This window comes from Alosa sapidissima, chromosome 12 (assembly GCF_018492685.1).
Source record: "Alosa sapidissima isolate fAloSap1 chromosome 12, fAloSap1.pri, whole genome shotgun sequence".
NCBI lineage: Eukaryota > Metazoa > Chordata > Actinopteri > Clupeiformes > Clupeidae > Alosa > Alosa sapidissima.
In genome coordinates, this window is record NC_055968.1 from 20,163,755 (window position 1) to 20,181,828 (window position 18,074).

Here is an 18,074-nt window from a genome sequence, read left to right on the forward strand (position 1 = left end):
ACGAGGAGAGAGCGAGGGAGTTGCGGGGAAGGGAGGGGAAGGGAAGTGTAAGAAGTGAAGCTCCCAGTGGCTGGCCCGGTGGGATGGAGTGTTTATTTGGACTGAGAGCTCCTTCATGTAGCACTGCCAATTATCAGTGAAGGGTATGATGGCCTTGTTATGAATTCCTCCCTTTTCTTCTCTTTCTCTGCTCGCTTCCTGAACCCAGAGGCCCATGACAGACAGCACTGGGTAGGTCCCACCCACCCCCCCCACTACCACCACCCCTCCACACACACACACACACACCTTTATCTCTCCATTTCATTTCCAGGGTTCCTTTTTTCAAAGGGATCTTTGCCAATGACCTCACCACAATGTGCCAATCAGAACAGGACACTTGATAGCAAAACAAAGTCTGTCTCTTGAACTCGGAGGATCAAATGGTTTCGGAGCAGGATAAAGTCATTAGGGTCGCTATTTGTTTTACCACCAGTGCCTTCGGCTTCACAGGTGTGCCTCATGTGGCCTTTGACTCAGATTAGCCTAACCTGCTGAGCGGTCAAACTCAGGCTTAATAGGATTTCTTCTCCATTGAAACACCTTATCGTTCCATCACAAACTCATTTAGGTGCTAAAATATTTATCCTCGATGATCGCTCATTCGCTAATGCTGCATTCGGTCGTCTCCTCTCTGCCATTTGAAATTCGAATCCTCTTAGCAGTTTTGACATCTCTGTCAACAAGACGTTCTACTTTATGTTAATAAATACAAGGGATGATGGATGAAGGCTTGGATGGATGGACACACGGAAAGTTTCAATGGGTGGATACAGGAAGGTTTTGCTGGCATAGCAGCAGTCTACTGAGGCTGAAAATCCCAACGTCCTCAATGGAGGATCGTGAACCATGAAGCCTGTCTAGTCTCTCCTTAATCCAAATGTAACACAACCAACTCACAGATCTCTGATCCCATTCCCAACCAACTTTTACATGTCCCATTTGCATAGGCGGCCTAGTGCGTGCGTTTTGGCACGGGATTTTGAACTGTACGCCCTATCAGATCCTCTCCTTGATAAACTTAAGCCAACATCTGGGACAGTAATTAGGAATAATCCATTCCATGTCTTTCCAGCAAGAGAGAGAGAGAGAGAGAGAGAGAGAGAGAGGAGTGCTGTGGTGCTTGGAACAGCTTCAGGTTGCTCAATGCTAACTGGGCCGGACCGACAGACAAACTTTCTGTAGACTATGGGCAGTTGAGAAAAGGTGGGGGGGGGGGGGGGTGACTTCCCATTTCAAAAGCATGATCCAAGACTGTTGGCAGGAAGAAAAGGGTGTAATTCACCATTGCTTAAATGAAATGTAGCATAAACTGATGGTTTCACCTTCACCTACTGTATGCATTGTTTCCCGTGCCAGCGAGCATGAAATCATGGCTGGGTGGGACGAATTTGCACTGTGCAAAGAACTACTGTATGAAAAATATACCTGGTAGACTGACTAGAGGTCTGGAAAAAGCATGGAGAGTAGTCATGGAAAAAAGCATGGTGAATGTAGTATGTCTACATCATAAATCATAATAGACACACAAAGTTATGCCAGTTTTACTCCACCCTCTAAGACAAAATGGTTTGTAGTCATGTCAGTCGGTCTGCCATCTGACATAAAGTATGTCACTTGATAAGTCTTTCCACAAATAAACAAATGAACCAAAAGATCATGCCAAACAACATAGCTTTTAGTTTTGATGGGTTTTGTGTTTGTTTGTTGTTGTTGTTTTTTACTATTACTATATGGTCATATGACACACCAGTTAACAAGCTAACTGTTTTTATTATGTGGTCACTAGTTAGCATCTAACATGCTAGTAAACTCAGTTTAACCCTGTTGTGTTCGCAGTCAAATGTGACCGATATTGTTGACTTATTCTGACCACCATGAAGATCCTTGACTTTGTTAATACAGGGCATCTGAACACACAAAACAAATTTTGATAATTTTTATAACAATTTGAGTGTTTTATTTAACTTGTGTAGTGAGGCCTGCAGGCCATAAATAGCAAATGGAAGTACAAAACTGGTTATATCCAATAGAACACAACATTACATGATAACATGTGTGTTACTATGGATTTATAACAAGCTATAATGCAGCGGTCATTTTTGACCAGGAACACAAAACTAGTAAACATAAAACGAACACAATAGGAGGGTTAAATCATCAAGCAACTGACCTATGACTGATTTGCTCTGAATTTGGCCCCAAACATGCTGAAACCACAAGACCAGTTCTTGAACACAAGAATGCAAATGGCTTGCTTGCTGTATTTGATTGGCCACATCCGAGACCATAGCTCAACATAACTAAAGTCTTGTGGGATGGAAAACTGGAAAAATAAATGCACTATACTGTATATCCCCAAAGTCAATGGCTTCAGTTTTTTAAATAAATAGTGGTCATTTGAGATATTCTTTATGCACTTTGACAGTATAGATATTGATATAATAATGAAACATTGATACATACATGGATACAGGGAGCTGTGGCACAAGCGTCTGTATCACTTTCCAAGTGCTTATATATGATCAAACTTCAATACATTTAATAATACATTAATAATATGATAATAATATGTTATATAGTGTATTATAAAGAGATTCACACTGATCATATTCGTAGGTCTATAACATTTTTCTTGGTGGTTATACAGCCTGAGATTAATACCTCCACATACTTCATTTGTATTTCATTATCTAGACATCCAAGCAAATTGCTACAAATTATTGCGGAATTATGATGAATGATTGGAACACCGAGACAAATTATAAAGACCTTTGGAGCATTTATATCACAATCACACTGCATAAATATCAGGGTAAAGGAAGTGAGCTGATTTTTAAGTACTTTTTATTAGGTCTAGATTACATTTCTCATCTATGCCAACTATGATTCATATATATTTTGCACAAATCCCCAGCTGATGAATCCCTTTTTTTAGTCTTTTTTCTACAAACCACACAAATTAGCTACACAAGAATCATACCCCACTCTCTGCTCATTGATTTGACTGTCTTCTAACGACTCAACTGGCCCACTTTCAATTACAGGAAATGGAGGCTTTAAACACTATCTGACAGCCAGTTCAAATATGATTTATCCATTAAAGCGCACCATCAAAGACTGTAGCCCCGAGCGTCTGGTTTCCGCACTGCAGATGCCTGTCATATCTGGGAACCCTTCACAGACACACTTGGCCTTTGTGTGGTGTGAGCTGAGAGATGGTCATTTATCACTGTCTGTACCTCTAAGTGGACAGCAAGCCGACAAGCTTCTGTTGCTAACTGCTGCAATCCTTGGATGGTCTGATTTATACAGTATTTCTCAGGGTCACTTCGATGGAATATAGAAAATGTCTGAATGTCATAAATTATTTGGCCTCACGTGGAGTAAACACCCAGGACAGCTTATTCAATGGTGGAGACTGCAGTGCAGGAAGCAGCTAGGTTTTTTTTTCGGGGGGGGGGGGGGGGGGAGACAAATGTATTGAGCAGCATGGACTCATAATTTGTTTAGAAGAATGACTGCTTGGATCGAACACAGTGTATCATTTAGACTTGATGTATCAGATAATCTCATGGTGCAGACTGTAAGTCAGCGCAAATGACCACATCGCTCACAGAACCGTTAACTCACAACCATGTGCACTCACAAACACATATACATACACACAGACACGCACAGACACACACAGACGGCGAGAAAATGAGGCAGATATACACTTGCACATGTGTTCACATCTGCAGACAATGACCCCCCCCCCCCCCCCCCCCCCCACACACACACACACACACACACACACATACATGTGCACATACTTATGAATACACTTACACACATGAAATTTGAATCACAAGCCTTATTGTGAATACAAATATATATAAAGGTCCACACCTGTCTTAGTCATTGCAAACACTTACTATCAGTGGGAAGCTACATCGTCCACAGTCCCTGCAGGTCTTTCTCGACCCGGGAACTGACATTATTTGCCAGGTTCACATTGGAGAACCGTGGACAGTTTGTCCCTGGGTACATTAACATTAGTTTTCTCTAATGCCACAGCGTCGTTATGTAAACACATTGCACATGTCTGCTCCATAAATCAGCACAGACAATATCTGGCGTGGAGAATTTGTCTAACACGGCGCAAAAACAAACAGATCCATGTAGCTGTTGGGCCCATACATCGATTCGCCGTGCTTCTTTAAGAAAGGGGGATTTATGGTTGAGTGCGGGCTCTTTGGGAGGATCTGGCTAATTCCCCTTAGGAAGGGAAGATACAGTCAGGCAGAGTAGCATAGAGAATCAGCGCCAGGTTCATCGGGAGCAAGGGGGGGCCCCAGAGGCCGGACCCCGGTCTACAGCGCACGTTATTTATTAGGGCAGGAGAAAAGCTGTTACTGGACTGTTGCTCTTGAGCAGGAGCCCGAGTGGATCCAGTTCTGTGGTCGTTGAAGGGAACGGGGCGCATTTTTCAAAGCTTCCTTCAGAGAATCCGACTGAGTGTCTCTCTCTCTCTCTCTCTCCTTATACATGTTCTCTCTCTTTCTCCCCCACTCTCCATTCCTGTACCCACCTCTGGAACAACATGTCCTATCCCACTCCACTGGTATCTTTAGTGACCTGAACATACAGCAGGTGGAAAACCATGCATCTGTGCAAATCAAACACAACCTACGTTTGCAGAATTCCGCTCTTCCTTGCCTTCTCTTTTCTCTACTCTATTTACCATTACACCATATCACACCTCAATGTCAGGACATGGTGCAATGTTTGCATGTGCAGCACAGGAGGTTCTTCCCAGCTAATATTAGCAGTGGGCGCCGATAAGCAGCAGGAGGCTGATAGTGTCGTCTGGGCTAGTGGAAGGCCAGTGAGGTATAAGACCTCCAGAGGGTGATCATTGCTCACACACACATACACACACACACCTCCTTCGTCATGCTGATGAAACTAGCTTGCGTGCTGCTCTTGGTGGCGTACGGTGAGTCGGTGAAATGATCACACAGACCCTGGTACGGTGCCAGTCACAAACCTGACATGGCCATCTCCGCCCAGTGCTGTATGCCAGATCAAGATTATGCGGGGACCTTTGTCTTTGATGGCTTTGAGGAAAAATGATTAGATAAGATGATCAACCTTTTGTTTTGGATTTTATCTTTCGCTTACAAGAATTGTGTGAATCTGGGTTGCCCTCGATTACAAATGAATTTGTTGGGGTTGAAATTCCGCTGCCACATTTTCCACTCTCTGGACTCCAAACTCAATGACCCATAACTGATACATAACTGATACAGACACTAACCCGAGGCTGTTTTGCACTCCCTCTGCTCTCTGTCCTAGCCTATGGATGTGGCACTCCCACCTACGAACCCAATACCAGCAGGGTGGTGAATGGAGAGGATGCTCGTGCCCACAGCTGGCCTTGGCAGGTGAGCTGGACTCGTAATGTTACTGATGACTAAATAAGGTGTTACATCCAATAATATGTGGTTACACTATATATTGTGTATACTGTATGTTGTACATATGACCATGAAACAAGTGGTGAAACACTAATTATCTGAACGTTGAGACAAAATGTTTGTACTAATCTAGCCTAACCTTAACACTGAACCCAATCTTTACCCCAACACTGATCTTTATCCTAACTCTAACCCAAACTCTGGTTTATTAGTCCTGTAAGTATACAGTGCTAATGTGCTGCTATTATTCCCTGTTCCTCAGTTTAGCACTGTATATTGTATTGTACTTTACAGTTTAGGTACAATGTAACAAGGACACAGCGCTGTAAAATGTGACCATATGTTCTTCTCTTTCTGCCCCTGGCTTCCCCAGATCTCCCTGCAGTTCAAGCATGGCAGCCGCTACCACCACACATGTGGGGGCACTCTAATCGCCCCTCGCTGGATCCTGACGGCCGGCCACTGCATCTTGTAAGTTTCTCTGTTTTCCTTACTGCGGCCTGGAGGCAAAATCCCCGTCCTGCTGCCACTTCATGCCTCACGGTTCACTGGTGTTTGCGGTGTAATTAAAGAGTACACATGATGTCATAGTGCAAGGCAACTGAGCTATCTTTACTGCCTCAGGCACTAAGAGAGATGACGGATTCGATACACTTTCTGACAAAAAAAAAGGATAGCTCTTAATGCCTCGCGATTTGATAACTCGTAACCGAGCGATCACAGCTGTGTTGTCCTTTTTCTCTTTTAGCCCTGGGGATGTGTACCGTGTGGTGCTGGGGGAGCATGACCTGAGTGTGCAGGAGGGCACGGAGCAGATCAGAGACGTGCTGCGCATTGTTAGCCACCCCAACTGGAACATCGACTGTGTGGCCTGTGGGTTGGTGTACTCCTTACATCCAGTATTATGTTGGCTTAAGCCCGATTTATGCTATGAAACAGACAGATGTTTCATACGTTGATTCATCTGCATCCATATGCTTGAAATGAATGCGCAAAGTACAGGCAGAGGCCAGACAGAGGCTTCCGTCCATATCAGTATCCATTTTAAACATTAACAGTGTGTCCATTAGAGGACCAGGTGGGGGTGATACATGTCACCGATTTTGATGAAACTTGGCCAGTTTGAAGGGTCCACCTAAAAACTCAAAAAGCCAAAATTGTACAAATTTGAAACACAGGGGGAGTTACGACCCCCTCCTTGATTTATGCCAAAAAATCTCAAAAAAAGGCCCACAATTGCATAAAATGTTGACAGTAACAATCCATGCCATCAAAGGTGCATCCAAGGTTTGTTTAAAACTGGAGTTAGAAGGCGTAAGGTGTGACTGGTGTCAGTCCAGGATTGCATGTATCCACTATTTCACATGCCTTTTGGCGAATACCCCAAAAATAGCAATATTCAGACCTTAATATCTCCGATGAGCAACCTCCTTTTTTCAAAATTCTTTCTGCACATGAAAGGGCCATCTGTGGACTTTATAAATCAAAAGAAAAATGCTCGGCCTTTTATTATTTTTGTCGCTGTAACCGCCTAAATAGTGTGATCCAGCCAGTGATTTCAAATACATATCTACTTCAATGATTGCTTGAAACATAATGTTTAGGTCATTTATGGTGGACAAATGGAGATATACGTATTATCATCAATCATGTCTACTGATCAAATCCAAGCTAGATTTAATGTCCTGAGTGCAATATATTCCTTAAGGTAGCTCAAAATGACATCATTGGGTGACATACACCAGTATACCCATAGGTCCAATATTTGCAAATGTGATATCTTCAACATTTCTCAGGGCTAGAAACAGTCACTTGGATTCAAATAATAACTTTTAACATTTTGGTAGCCAAAGGTCAAAGGTCAAGGTCACTGTGACCTTATATATATCACTTTGTGGTGAATAACTTCAAGAAATCCCTGACATAATTTCATATGTGATACAAATATTCACTTTGACTCACAGATAACAAATATTTGAATTTGGTGGTCAAAGGTCGAGGTCAAGGACCTTGCATTCTTGAGAAAATTATATATCATAAATGCCTGTAGGGATGTTTTTTAATTTGGTACAAATATTCACTTGCACTTACTTTGTCTTCGTCATTCATTGGTGACCTCCAGAAGGCTCAACCGTGGTATCTGGCATCTCAGACCTAGCTGCCTCCACACTCATGATAGGTTGTCTACCAACCAATACCAACACCAACCGTAAGCTCTTGATGTGGGCACCCACAAATACCTACACATTCTTCAGTCAATCCTCTTCATTGCTGTGCCGGTTTATTATCTAATCATTAACATACCCAGTCAAACCGCAAGCCTTTGATGCAGACACCAACAAATACCAACAAATATTTAGATACCAACTACCAACCACAAATTCACAAATTCTTCAGTCATTCCTCTTTGTTGCTATGGTCATTTATGATCCGATCAGCAAAATACCAACATACCAAGCAATATTATAAATTCTCCAGTCATTCCTTTTCATTACTGTGGACACTTATGATCTGATCAACAACATACACAGCGACACGCAAGCCCTTGATGTACAGTAGGCACCAACAACTACCACTCCAGACACACAGCAGCAGCATCTCAGAGTCAATTCAGGTTACAACATGACCCCAAATAGCATGTGAGTGCCATAGCCATTGACTTGCCTCCGATAACTGTTACAACTCCTTTCAGTGACCGTCCTCAAAAAAAGTCTAACAGAAGTTTTGTGGCTGATTATATTTGGGTGGTGAAAGGTCAATATTACTGTGACCTCACAAAAAAACCCATAATATCCTGGAAACACAGAGTATTGTTATTATTGTTAATATCACATGATAATAACATTGTTATTTTTCATGTGATGAATGGTTTTAATATGGGAAAATATAGCTTGGCATTGCTCCATTAGCACTGTTCCATTAGCCCAACACAGCAGACAGCAGACAGTCGTATGGCATTATCATGTTTTCAATGTTTCAGACACATTTCCTTGTGGGACCCTAACATTAAGCTAGGTGGTTATACCATGTCAGAGTTTCTGCTTTAAAACAACTTGTACTAATTTCTGTAAGCAGGGTCTACAGACATGTTTTGTTTTTACGATGGACGGACATTGAGGTACAGTAGGCTACAAAACAAGAAAAGCCCAGGAGTACTGACTGACTTGCTGTATACGAACATTTAATACCCAAAGTAACCATCATGTCCTTGTTTGTAAAAATCTCCATTTTGGATGTCCACATAGATCCAAATAAATCAGCATTCTCTTTAGAAGGTTTTTAAAAAAATATCTCTGTGTGGGCTAAAACACTGTTTACGTGTGGACGAAAGACCCAAACACAAAATATCTGGGTATGTGTGTACAGGGCTTACGTTGTGCTAAATTTGAAATAACTCCCTCAAGGTGTTTCCAGGATATTGTGTTCAAGGTGTAAAGATACAGTAGGCCCATGTTGTTGTTTTTTGAGGTCACAATAACTCTGAACTTTGACCACTCAAATCTTATCAGTTCATCTTTGAGTGTAAGTGACTGTGTGTGCCGAATTTGAAAGGAAAAAAAAAAACTTCCTACAGGCATTCCTCACAAGAATGTGAGATCACAATGACCTTTGACCATCAAATTCAAATTAATTCAGACTGAGGTACTGCACACACAGAGACGAGAAGGGTATGTATCATCTTATCTAATGGCAGAGACAGTGAGTAAGATAATTTCCCAAAATGTTGGCGTGTTCCTTTAACACTTGGTTAGGAGTACAAGTGGCTAGGGAGAGAGTGTAGCTAGTTTCGGAAAAGGCCCTTTCATGTGCAGGCAGAGGCGCACCTTGTCAACAGGCAAGGCAGGCAACTGCTTGGAGCCCCGAGCCGCTAGGGGGCCCCCGATCTGGTCTCAGCGCGTTTGCCGGTGGGTCAAGCGAGAATTTCGTCCATAGAGATTGAATGATGTATTTTGCATGCTGCTGTCCTGTTGTACAAACAGTACATCTGTACCAGAGTTTCCGCTAGAAAAAAATGGTGCCGGTCAAAGTGACCGGTAGAGGTTTCGTTTTCCGGACATTTTGATGATATGCCGGTCAAATATCCTATTATCCCTTCTTAATTAGTGAAATTGAGGAAAACTGGAGACATGCAGGCTATGTAGCTTAAAGAATGACATAATCAGGCTGTATAGAATGCAACATGTTCATTAGCCTAACTTAAAGATGCCTAACAAGATCTAGTCAGTATCTTTTCAAGGACAGCAAGAGTCCGCTTCGTTTGTTGTTTTAAAAAGGCTACGTTGTTTGTTGCTGCTACCCACATTACAGTATCCAGTGGTGACTGTTTAACTTACAAAGATGCGCACACACAAGAATGAGCGCTCACACCACTGTCCCCTAATGCTATGCCTCTTTATTTGATCACAATAAACTAAGAAATGTTTCCTATTCTGTGAAATGTTTAGTTTCTTTTTCTTTCGGCCGCGGTTCAATGATACCGTTTAATTGTGCCAGAAATGATCCGCGGACCAGTAATCGCCTCGTCGAGGAGGCCCTAACCCTGCAGATCATAGACAGAGAACGCATAGGCCTACTGTATGCTTTGGGTAAAGAACACTTTGCATGTCCAGTGTACACGGAGAATGACAATGTCTTGGAGCGGCCGCACCCCCCGCAACTCCACTTCCAATGCCACTGATTTGGCATTTAGCCTACTCAATGAAGTTATAGTAGGCTAATGTTAATTGGCAGAAAGATGGTTTGCTACATCTATACGACAGTAAACTTCAGCTAGCTAGAGACAGTTACAACTAGTTAAGCAAGGAGATGGTTAACGTTATGTTTGAATTAGGGCTGCCATAACATGTTAATCGCGATGCAGTAAGGACCAAGCATACGCGTTAATTTTTTAGAACCTGATTGACGCAAAGTGCTCAAAAAACACACCCTTTCTTTTTTGTACATTGCTTCGGAACTGTTCATCGCAGCGAGATGAAACCTTTAATGCGTGACAGAGCAGAAGTGGGGCTTTCCAACGAGACTACGCACTTGTCTGGACGATCAAGTATGGAAAAGAAATCATGAAATTAAATCAAATTGCACCATATTTACAGTCTGCGTTCACCTGCACACCCATTACTCTCGTTTGAATTACTTGCGAACCCGTGATCGCATAGATATGCCACGCATGTCAGATGAAAGAGGAGACACAAAGCTATCATTTGATACCAAGTGCATCCTTCTGGGTTATAGAACAGACAAAGTTACAGCAAAATAATAACTTCATATAGCTGGACTTACCCCACGTTTTTGTCTGTTTTTGTGGCAAAGCATGTTTATAATCCAACGCTATCGTGTGTTTCTCAATGGCAAAGCATGTTCATAATCCGGTTTTGAGATCCTAGAAAATTCCTGCATGCCATCCAATTCAAGGCTCACATTGCATCCCAATTTGTTCAACAAAGAAACCCCATTTTTGCCTCTACTTTGTTCATGGCAATGCAGTAAAAAGTTGTTGTAGGGAATCATTATGAGTGCATAGCCTGCACCATAGGCACACACAGGCTAACACGCAAACTCGGGTTAAGTCAGGTCAGATCAGTGCGTGTCACAGATATGGAGCGCAGAAAGGTCATTTTTCATCACTAAATTAAAAAATGCCATTTATTTCTGTAAGGCGCATACCACATGTCTGTAAATTGCTCAGCCCCAGAGAATCCCTCCACCATGGCAATGATATTGCCAGATTCAGGACAGTCTGCTCTACACACATGTAAGGCAAGTCGAGCTGCCAGCTTGCAGTGGTGAGATACATGTCAAAATATAAGAATTTTTATAATACGCTATTTGTATTTTTATTATTTAACATAATAACCTAATGGTGATATAACATAATGGTGATAACACTTGTCGGTAGGGCCCCCTTGGATTTTTTGCTTGAGGCCCCCACAGACTCTAGAATCGCCTCGGTGTGCAGGAAGGATTTCGAAAAAAGGAGGTTGCTCATCACACCTTACGCCTTGTAACTGCAGTTTTAAACTAACCTTGGATGGACCTTTGATGGCATGGATTGTTACTTTGCTGTGTTTAAATCTGACAGCAGGAGGGATGTCAACATGTTATGCAATTTTGGGCCTTTTTTTAAAAAATTTGGCCTAAAACAAGGAGGGGGTCCTAACTCCCCCAGGGTTGTTTCAAATTCTCTACTATTTTGGCTTTTTGAGTTTTTAAGTGGACCCTTCAAACTGGCCAAGTTTCATCAAAATCGGTGACGTAGCATATCACCCCTCCTGGTCCCCTCATGGACACACTGTTTAGCATAAATGCCTCCTACTCAACAGCAGTGAGATTCTGATAAGTTGACATGTGTTTGTTTGTACAGTAATGACATGGCCCTGCTGAAGCTGGACAAGGCCCCCATCATGAATGAGAACGTCCAGCCAGCCTGTCTTCCAGAGGCTGGGGAGATCCCTGCCCATGACGAGCAATGTTACATCTCTGGCTGGGGCAACCTCTACAGTAATACAGTATACTAGTAGCACTGGCTTGTTTTTCTTATCTTTTTGAAAATGTGCTCACCTAATTACTAGCACTGTGTGTGTGTGGGGGGGTTGGTGGGGGTGTAGAGGTGGGGTGGGGTAACGAGGTGTAGCACATCCACAGAGGAAGTGTCTGGTAATCTCTCTTCTCCCACTCGTCCAATTGGTCCTAGAGAAATAGATTAACAGAACTAGCACTCTGTGTTCTGTTAGTGGCATTTTGCTTGTATTGTGCCTCACTTATATTTTGACTCTCAACTGAATAAATGTAATGCTTGCCATTTTAAATAGGTTACAATGTTTAATTGTTTTGTGCCTTTAGCTCAGAGGAAGGTTCCAACAAATTAAAATTCATGGATTTGTTTCTGAGGGCATGCATAAAGTGATTAGAATACATGCCCTCCCCCCTGTTTTGTCAGCTGCTTTACATAAAAGCAATGTGAAACAAATGCATGCAAATGTGTGTAAAAGGCAATATGTCTGTGGTGTGTGTGTGTTTGTGTGTGTGTCTGTGTGTGTGTGTGTGTGTGTGTGTGTGTGTGCTTGTGTGCTTGTGTGTGTGTTCCAGCACACGGACCCATGCCTGATAAGCTGCAGCAGGCCCTGTTGCCAGTAGTTGAACACAGTGTCTGCAGCCGCAGTGACTGGTGGGGCAATTACGTGAAGCCCACTATGGTCTGTGCCGGCGGAGACGTCCAGTCTGGCTGCAATGTGAGTCCCCATAAATATGCCAAGCACCCACGGTTCTGATTTGAAGGAAACATGGTCACATTTTTTTGTCAGTTCCTGTATGTTATGTTACATTATCGTGACTGTTATGGTGTGTCTGAGTAAATTTTTCTCTGGCATGCCTTCAGTGTGAATTAAAATGCCATGGTTTGAGGCGTTCGGCAAAGTGGCAGCTTGTAAAATTGTTTTGATATGTATATCATAGTATGTCTTTTAAAATCTGAATTGTCATTTGCATATATCATAAAATGCCATGCCGTATCATGAGACTCATATTCCCTCTCTCTTTTTCTCTCTCTTTCTCTTTCTTTCGGGTCTCCCTACACCTCCTTCTCCTTTCAGGGGGATTCTGGCGGTCCTCTGAACTGCAAGGGGAAGGATGGGAAGTGGTACATCCAGGGAGTGACCAGCTTTGTGTCCTCCCGCACCTGCAACGAGGTGAAAAAGCCAACAGTGTTCACCCGCACGTCCGCCTTCACTGACTGGCTCAGCGATGTGAGTGCACACACTGTCATATGGACAGATTTTGTATCTATTTATCTATCTATCTATCTATCTATCTATCTATCTAGCTAGCTAGCTAGCTATTACGCAAGTAGTACCTATTGCTGCACTAACATGTCCTAATTACACTGTGCCTTGATTGCTTTCGATAAAAGTGTCAGCTAAATAAATGACTAAATGTAGAAATGTAAATCTATCTATCTATCTATCTATCTATCTATCTATCTATCTATCTACCTATCTATCTATCTACCTATCTATCTATCTATCTATCTACCTATCTATCTATCTATCTACCTATCTATCTATCTATCTATCTATCTACCTATCGCACTTATCAGCCCTCATCACAGACACCAACCCCACAGCCTCTGGCCAGCTTACTGAGCTCAGCTGGATCAGTGTTTACAGTAAAGAGGATAAAAATTGTCTTTTTATTATGTTCTCTATGTTGGTTCTGTCTGCCAGATACCACATGCTGAGCTGAACTGAGGCTTCAGTTTGTCTTGTTGAGTTGTGATCAGCGATCACACACCATGAAATGTTCTCTCACAGTTTGCTCTTTCGTTTCAGGTCATGCTGAATTATTAAGCATCGATGGGAGATTGCCCCAGCAGCTCACAAGACAACAAAGTGGCAGAAGTGCAATAAAACAGTACTGACCAAGTCAAATATGAGTTTGATTCATAACTTTTCTAAATCAGTTTAATCACACAAAAGTGGAAAATGAAGCTGCGGCACATATGTTTTAGGCTCGGTTTTATTATTTGGCCAAAAGTTAGTGGAGCTTTTTAGTTTGATCAAAATGAGAAGTCAGGACTTTTATGAGTCTTTAGTATGTTGGCTGACATTGATCTGGCCAGCCAGTCAAACTTATGAAAAAGAATTAAAAAGCCTTTCTGTGCTCCGCAACTGCACAGAGTAGCAGTCATGGGAAAGCTTATATTAACTTGATGTCTTAGTCAATTTGAACTGCAGTGACAAAACAACCTTTGGAGGGCTTTTCAAACGTCCTTGTGTGTGGGACCAGGAGACCATATTTGACAGAACTCTGGCATGCTAGGGTTCACCGCGTCCCTGTTGTACAGTCAGTACTATTTGAAAAACACTGATGTTTTTTCCCAATTTCTAATCTTTCAATCAACATGATGCAAATGGACTGTTTGTTTGCCAACCTGGTTGAGATTTCAGTCAGTGAACTTCTGATTATAGATATTGCACTCCTTACCATGTACACTCTCCCAAAACTGTGAAATTTGATACTGTAATTTTAGAAGGAAGTGGATATTATTTTCATTACAAATATAAGTAGATCGTTCCTTGAAAATGACAGGATAACATTAAATAATTATGGTAATAATTTGTGGATTTCATGTGATGAGCTCATAGCTACATGTTGACTTCATACCAACAAGGCTGAGAAAAACATTAGGAGCCATATTTCAAAGAGATAAGGCCTTTGATGACACTCAACTTAATCACAATGTTATCTTTGTAAATATTCGGGCAAAGTTCATGGGATTCCAGTAGCCTCTCTAACTTCTACTGTTTAACTCTGACAATGGAAAAAGAAGTAGGTTACATTTTAACAGATCATCAACACATTATCATAGAAAATGTTACATAATAAATTCAAATCTGGATAAATCATATAATTTTCTCATAGTTTGGACAAAATATCCGTATGTAAATCAGCCCCGTAATTGGAATAGTGACAATAATGACAGGATTACTCTTTACTTAATGTTGTCCTAAAGGCTGGATTCACCCCTTTTGTTTTCAGCTGTTTTCAATATTCATATATATATATGTACATTTATTTATAAACTCAAAAACACTACACCAATCAGTTGCTATTATTTTAAACACAGTCGATATTCAGTGCTGTGTAATTCCATGTCTGTCAAATAAATATATGGGAAATGTGTTCTCTGTGATCCTTTTCTAATTCATATTACCGTAATAACCTTCGATTAAATATAGCCACACATAGCAGAATGAGAAATGTACACTGCATGCTGTGTTGTGGCCTGTGGATGAAGATAACAGCTTTATGTCTGTTTATGTGTTTTACCAAAACGCAGAGAATCGTGGTAGAAAAACAGTAATATCATCAGGGAGAAATATGAGTGCATCCCTCCAGTTCATAAGATTAGTGGGCGAAAATGAAGATTGCTTGCTGCAGAGTCATGACTTCATATTCTTGCGTCTCAAGCACTCAGAATAAACGGGTGTGTGTTGCGGAGGGAACGTGCTTTCGGAAGCAAGAGGTGTCCCAGATCAATCATCGCCGAGGTCAGTTATGTGGGAGCCTGTGACCCTGTGTGTGTGTGTGTGTGTTAGTTGGGTGGGGGGGACTTTCGGTGGGGGGTGAGAAGGAACAGATAAATTGGTGCTGATGGCAAACCTTGACTTGAAATTGCTACCACTTGCTTGCCACCGAGGTCAGATCAAAATGGGCGTCTGACATGGAAAAACATATTTTTTTCACTTTTCCCATTTACTCAGGTTTTTCTTTTCCACTGCCTTGAAATTGGCATTCATGGTGTGTGTATGTGTGTGTCTGTCTGTTTGTGTGTATAATGTGTGTCTGAGTCTGTGTCTGCCTGCATATTTGTTTATGTCTGCGTCTAAATGTGTGTGTGTGTGCAGGGATTACTGGTGTGTGTGACACGATTACTGTCAGAACTGTTTTCCTCGGCCCTGCCACGGCGTCCTCTCGAGCTGCAGCCCCCGATGCTCTTTCTCCCGAGTCGGCTACTGTGCTTCGGGTTTCAGCTCTGAGCTCCAGGGGCTTCGTAACGGAGCTCCACACCACATCCACGGCCAGTAATGGGTTTAGGGGAGAAGAATCAGTACAAGGGGGAAGTTGGTAATTGATGATGCATACTACTTCCTAAGCTGTGTTGCTGCGTTAGGCTTAGAAGACTGAAGAGTTGGGTTACTACATCCAGCGTGTTGTTTCACCTTTTTGCAACATGTACACTTTACACCACTCTCTTTCTCTCTCTTTCCCTTTCTCTCTCTTTGTGTGTGTGTGTGTTTGTGTTTGTGTGTGTGTGTGTATGTGTGTGTGCATGTGTGTGTGACATATTGATACCGTCCGCCTGTGTGATACCGTCCGTGTGTGTGTTTGTGTTTGTGTGTGTGTGTGTATGTGTGTGTGCATGTGTGTGTGTGTGACATATTGATACCCGCTCCAGATGTGCTGGCCTTTTAACCCAAAGCTGAAAAACTCTACGCGCTCCCCCAAGTAACCACAATCCATTCTGCTCAAATTTACCACAGCCTCTCACTACAACGCCGTGTCAAAGCACAGCAACTCAAACCAAATGAGGGCCTTTGAACTTTTTACCTCCAGTGACAACCAAACAGCGTTCAGCAGAAAGCCAATTCCCTTCGTCAGCCTCAAATAGGCATGTCAGCATGGTGGAGGAGTCGTGCGGACACCTAACCCTTACCTTTGAACTTGTGCAGTTCCGTGACATAGAAGCATTACAGAGCTACAGGCTGACCCCACGACAACACCAAACCCTCGGCTGCCTGGGAAGGGGGGCTTGCTCAGTGGATGAGGGTTGGGGGTGGGGGATGGGGGGGTGGGTGAGGGCTAGGGGCCCTAGAGTGACCAAAAGCCCTACAGCGTCCTCTGCTGGATTATGTGGAAATTTCACATGTCCATTATTCCATACAATCATTTTACAGTAACTCATAGGATACATACATATAGGGAGCATCTGTCTTTACATTTATGCTAAAAAAATAAATAAATGTACATAGTACATTTACATGTACATGTTTATACAAAGATAATTTATTAATCATCTGTTCTTAATACAGGAGTATGTGATAGATGCCATATGGTTATTCCCAGTATTTGCTCAAATCGCTAATTCTAAAGGTAGACCCTTTTTCAGCTATTTATTCTAGCGAGTTTCAAAGGGAGCTGATATATTTTGAAATGCTGTAGTGTATTGCATCATTGCAGCCCTTCCACACTGGAAATGCTGATGGATGACTCTATACACATAATGTTTGAGTAGGGTGCCAGCCTCGCCATACTTCTATAACCGACGCATATCAGGTTGCATTCTGCCTGAACTGATCACAGCATATAAATTAACGGTCTGCTCAAACATTACATGTGTTTGACCTCTCTTGGATATATTGTATTTCATGTAATAATATATCATTACACATTATTATTATGTTTGATTGGGTATACATTGATTCTTTGGTATGAAACATTGACGTCAGGCACTATACTTGGAAGATGACAAATATAAAAATAAAATGTTTTAACAGATATAGAGAAATTGTTCCAAATTAACATTTATTGAATTACTCTTAATTAAGCATATGAGATTAAAGAATAGCAACTTGAGGGCAATGAATCTAATCTATAATAGGACACTATAAGGCACAGCATAGGCCACACAATGTACTCGCAAGTCAAACACAAAGGTAATTTCCACGACATGGTTGCGACCTTGAATCGATTTCTTGAGCCAAGCGAGAGCAAACTAGTTAGGACAAGCTCCAGCTGTGGCACGTTTATGTTTTCATGGACCCACGCTGGGCAGAGCCAAGGTTTAGTATTAAAGGTTAGAAGTAGCGATGGCAATACAAGAAACTCACTGACCCTCTGCGTGTCAGATGGTAAGATGTGATATACACATGGCCACTTCAAAGTAGAACCCTGTTAATGATCTATCATGCTACCATGGCAATGAAAACAAAACCTTACTGCATACAAATGAGAAATTTGAAGACATTATAACAACAATCAATAACAACAACAAAATAATAATAATAACACATATTG

The 18,074-nt window shown here is 41.9% G+C and overlaps 1 protein-coding gene across 1 annotated transcript; it reads left to right on the forward strand.

The window, feature by feature from the left end:
• Positions 1 to 4,964: 4,964 nt before the first annotated feature.
• Positions 4,965 to 15,085, forward strand: LOC121677744 (chymotrypsin-like elastase family member 3B). Its single transcript, XM_042056671.1, has 8 exons — positions 4,965 to 5,020; positions 5,380 to 5,468; positions 5,875 to 5,972; positions 6,250 to 6,378; positions 11,863 to 11,999; positions 12,588 to 12,730; positions 13,091 to 13,243; positions 13,826 to 15,085. The coding sequence occupies exons 1-8, from the start codon at positions 4,978 to 4,980 to the stop codon at positions 13,841 to 13,843; spliced, it is 810 nt and encodes a 269-aa protein (XP_041912605.1). The 5' UTR covers positions 4,965 to 4,977; the 3' UTR covers positions 13,844 to 15,085.
• Positions 15,086 to 18,074: the final 2,989 nt, after the last annotated feature.

What these genes read in the sequence shown, in the direction of transcription:
- LOC121677744 (XM_042056671.1), top strand. Translation starts at nt 4,978, where the DNA reads ATGCTGATGAAACTAGCTTGCGTGCTGCTCTTGGTGGCGTACG. An exon ending in TGGCTGGGGCAACCTCTACA is followed by an intron (nt 12,000 to 12,587) that starts GTAATACAGTAT and finishes TGTGTGTTCCAG; the next exon opens with CACACGGACCCATGCCTGAT. An exon ending in ACGTCCAGTCTGGCTGCAAT is followed by an intron (nt 12,731 to 13,090) that starts GTGAGTCCCCAT and finishes TTCTCCTTTCAG; the next exon opens with GGGGATTCTGGCGGTCCTCT.